Source organism: Haliaeetus leucocephalus, unplaced genomic scaffold (assembly GCF_000737465.1).
Source record: "Haliaeetus leucocephalus isolate CR32 unplaced genomic scaffold, Haliaeetus_leucocephalus-4.0 Scaffold373, whole genome shotgun sequence".
NCBI classification, from domain to species: domain Eukaryota; kingdom Metazoa; phylum Chordata; class Aves; order Accipitriformes; family Accipitridae; genus Haliaeetus; species Haliaeetus leucocephalus.
Window position 1 is genome coordinate 8,373,358 of NW_010972809.1, and position 241 is coordinate 8,373,598.

The following is a 241-nucleotide window of genomic DNA, read 5'->3' on the forward strand; positions in this document are numbered from 1 at the left end:
ATTTAAGGGGCGGCGCGGGGCGCGGCCGCCGCAGCGGCGAGTGCGGGAGCGGGCGGAGAAGGCGGCGGCAGCAGCAGCGGCGGACACCGGCACCATGCGTGAGATCGTGCACATCCAGGCCGGGCAGTGCGGCAACCAGATCGGCGCCAAGGTACGGGCGGGCGCCCCTGGTCGTCTGCCCGGGGCGGTGCCCACTCCGCCGGGCTCCGCGTGTCCCGGGGAGAACGGGGCCGGCAGGGCC

At 77.2% G+C, this 241-nt stretch overlaps 1 protein-coding gene across 5 annotated transcripts in view; it reads left to right on the forward strand.

Annotated features, from left to right (window-relative positions):
- The first annotated feature begins 9 nt into the window (after positions 1-9).
- The window catches only part of LOC104835337 (tubulin beta-1 chain), a 17,248-nt gene continuing 17,016 nt past the window's right edge, over positions 10-241 (forward strand). For 2 of the 5 annotated variants that reach the window (XM_010573278.1, XM_010573279.1), the window contains exon 1: positions 27-151. In XM_010573278.1, coding sequence (XP_010571580.1) covers positions 95-151 — 57 coding nt within the window. In that variant the 5' untranslated portion in view covers positions 27-94. Of the gene's footprint in view, positions 152-241 lie in introns of all 5 variants that reach the window. The other 3 variants (XM_010573280.1, XM_010573281.1, XM_010573277.1) reach the window with 2 other exon arrangements.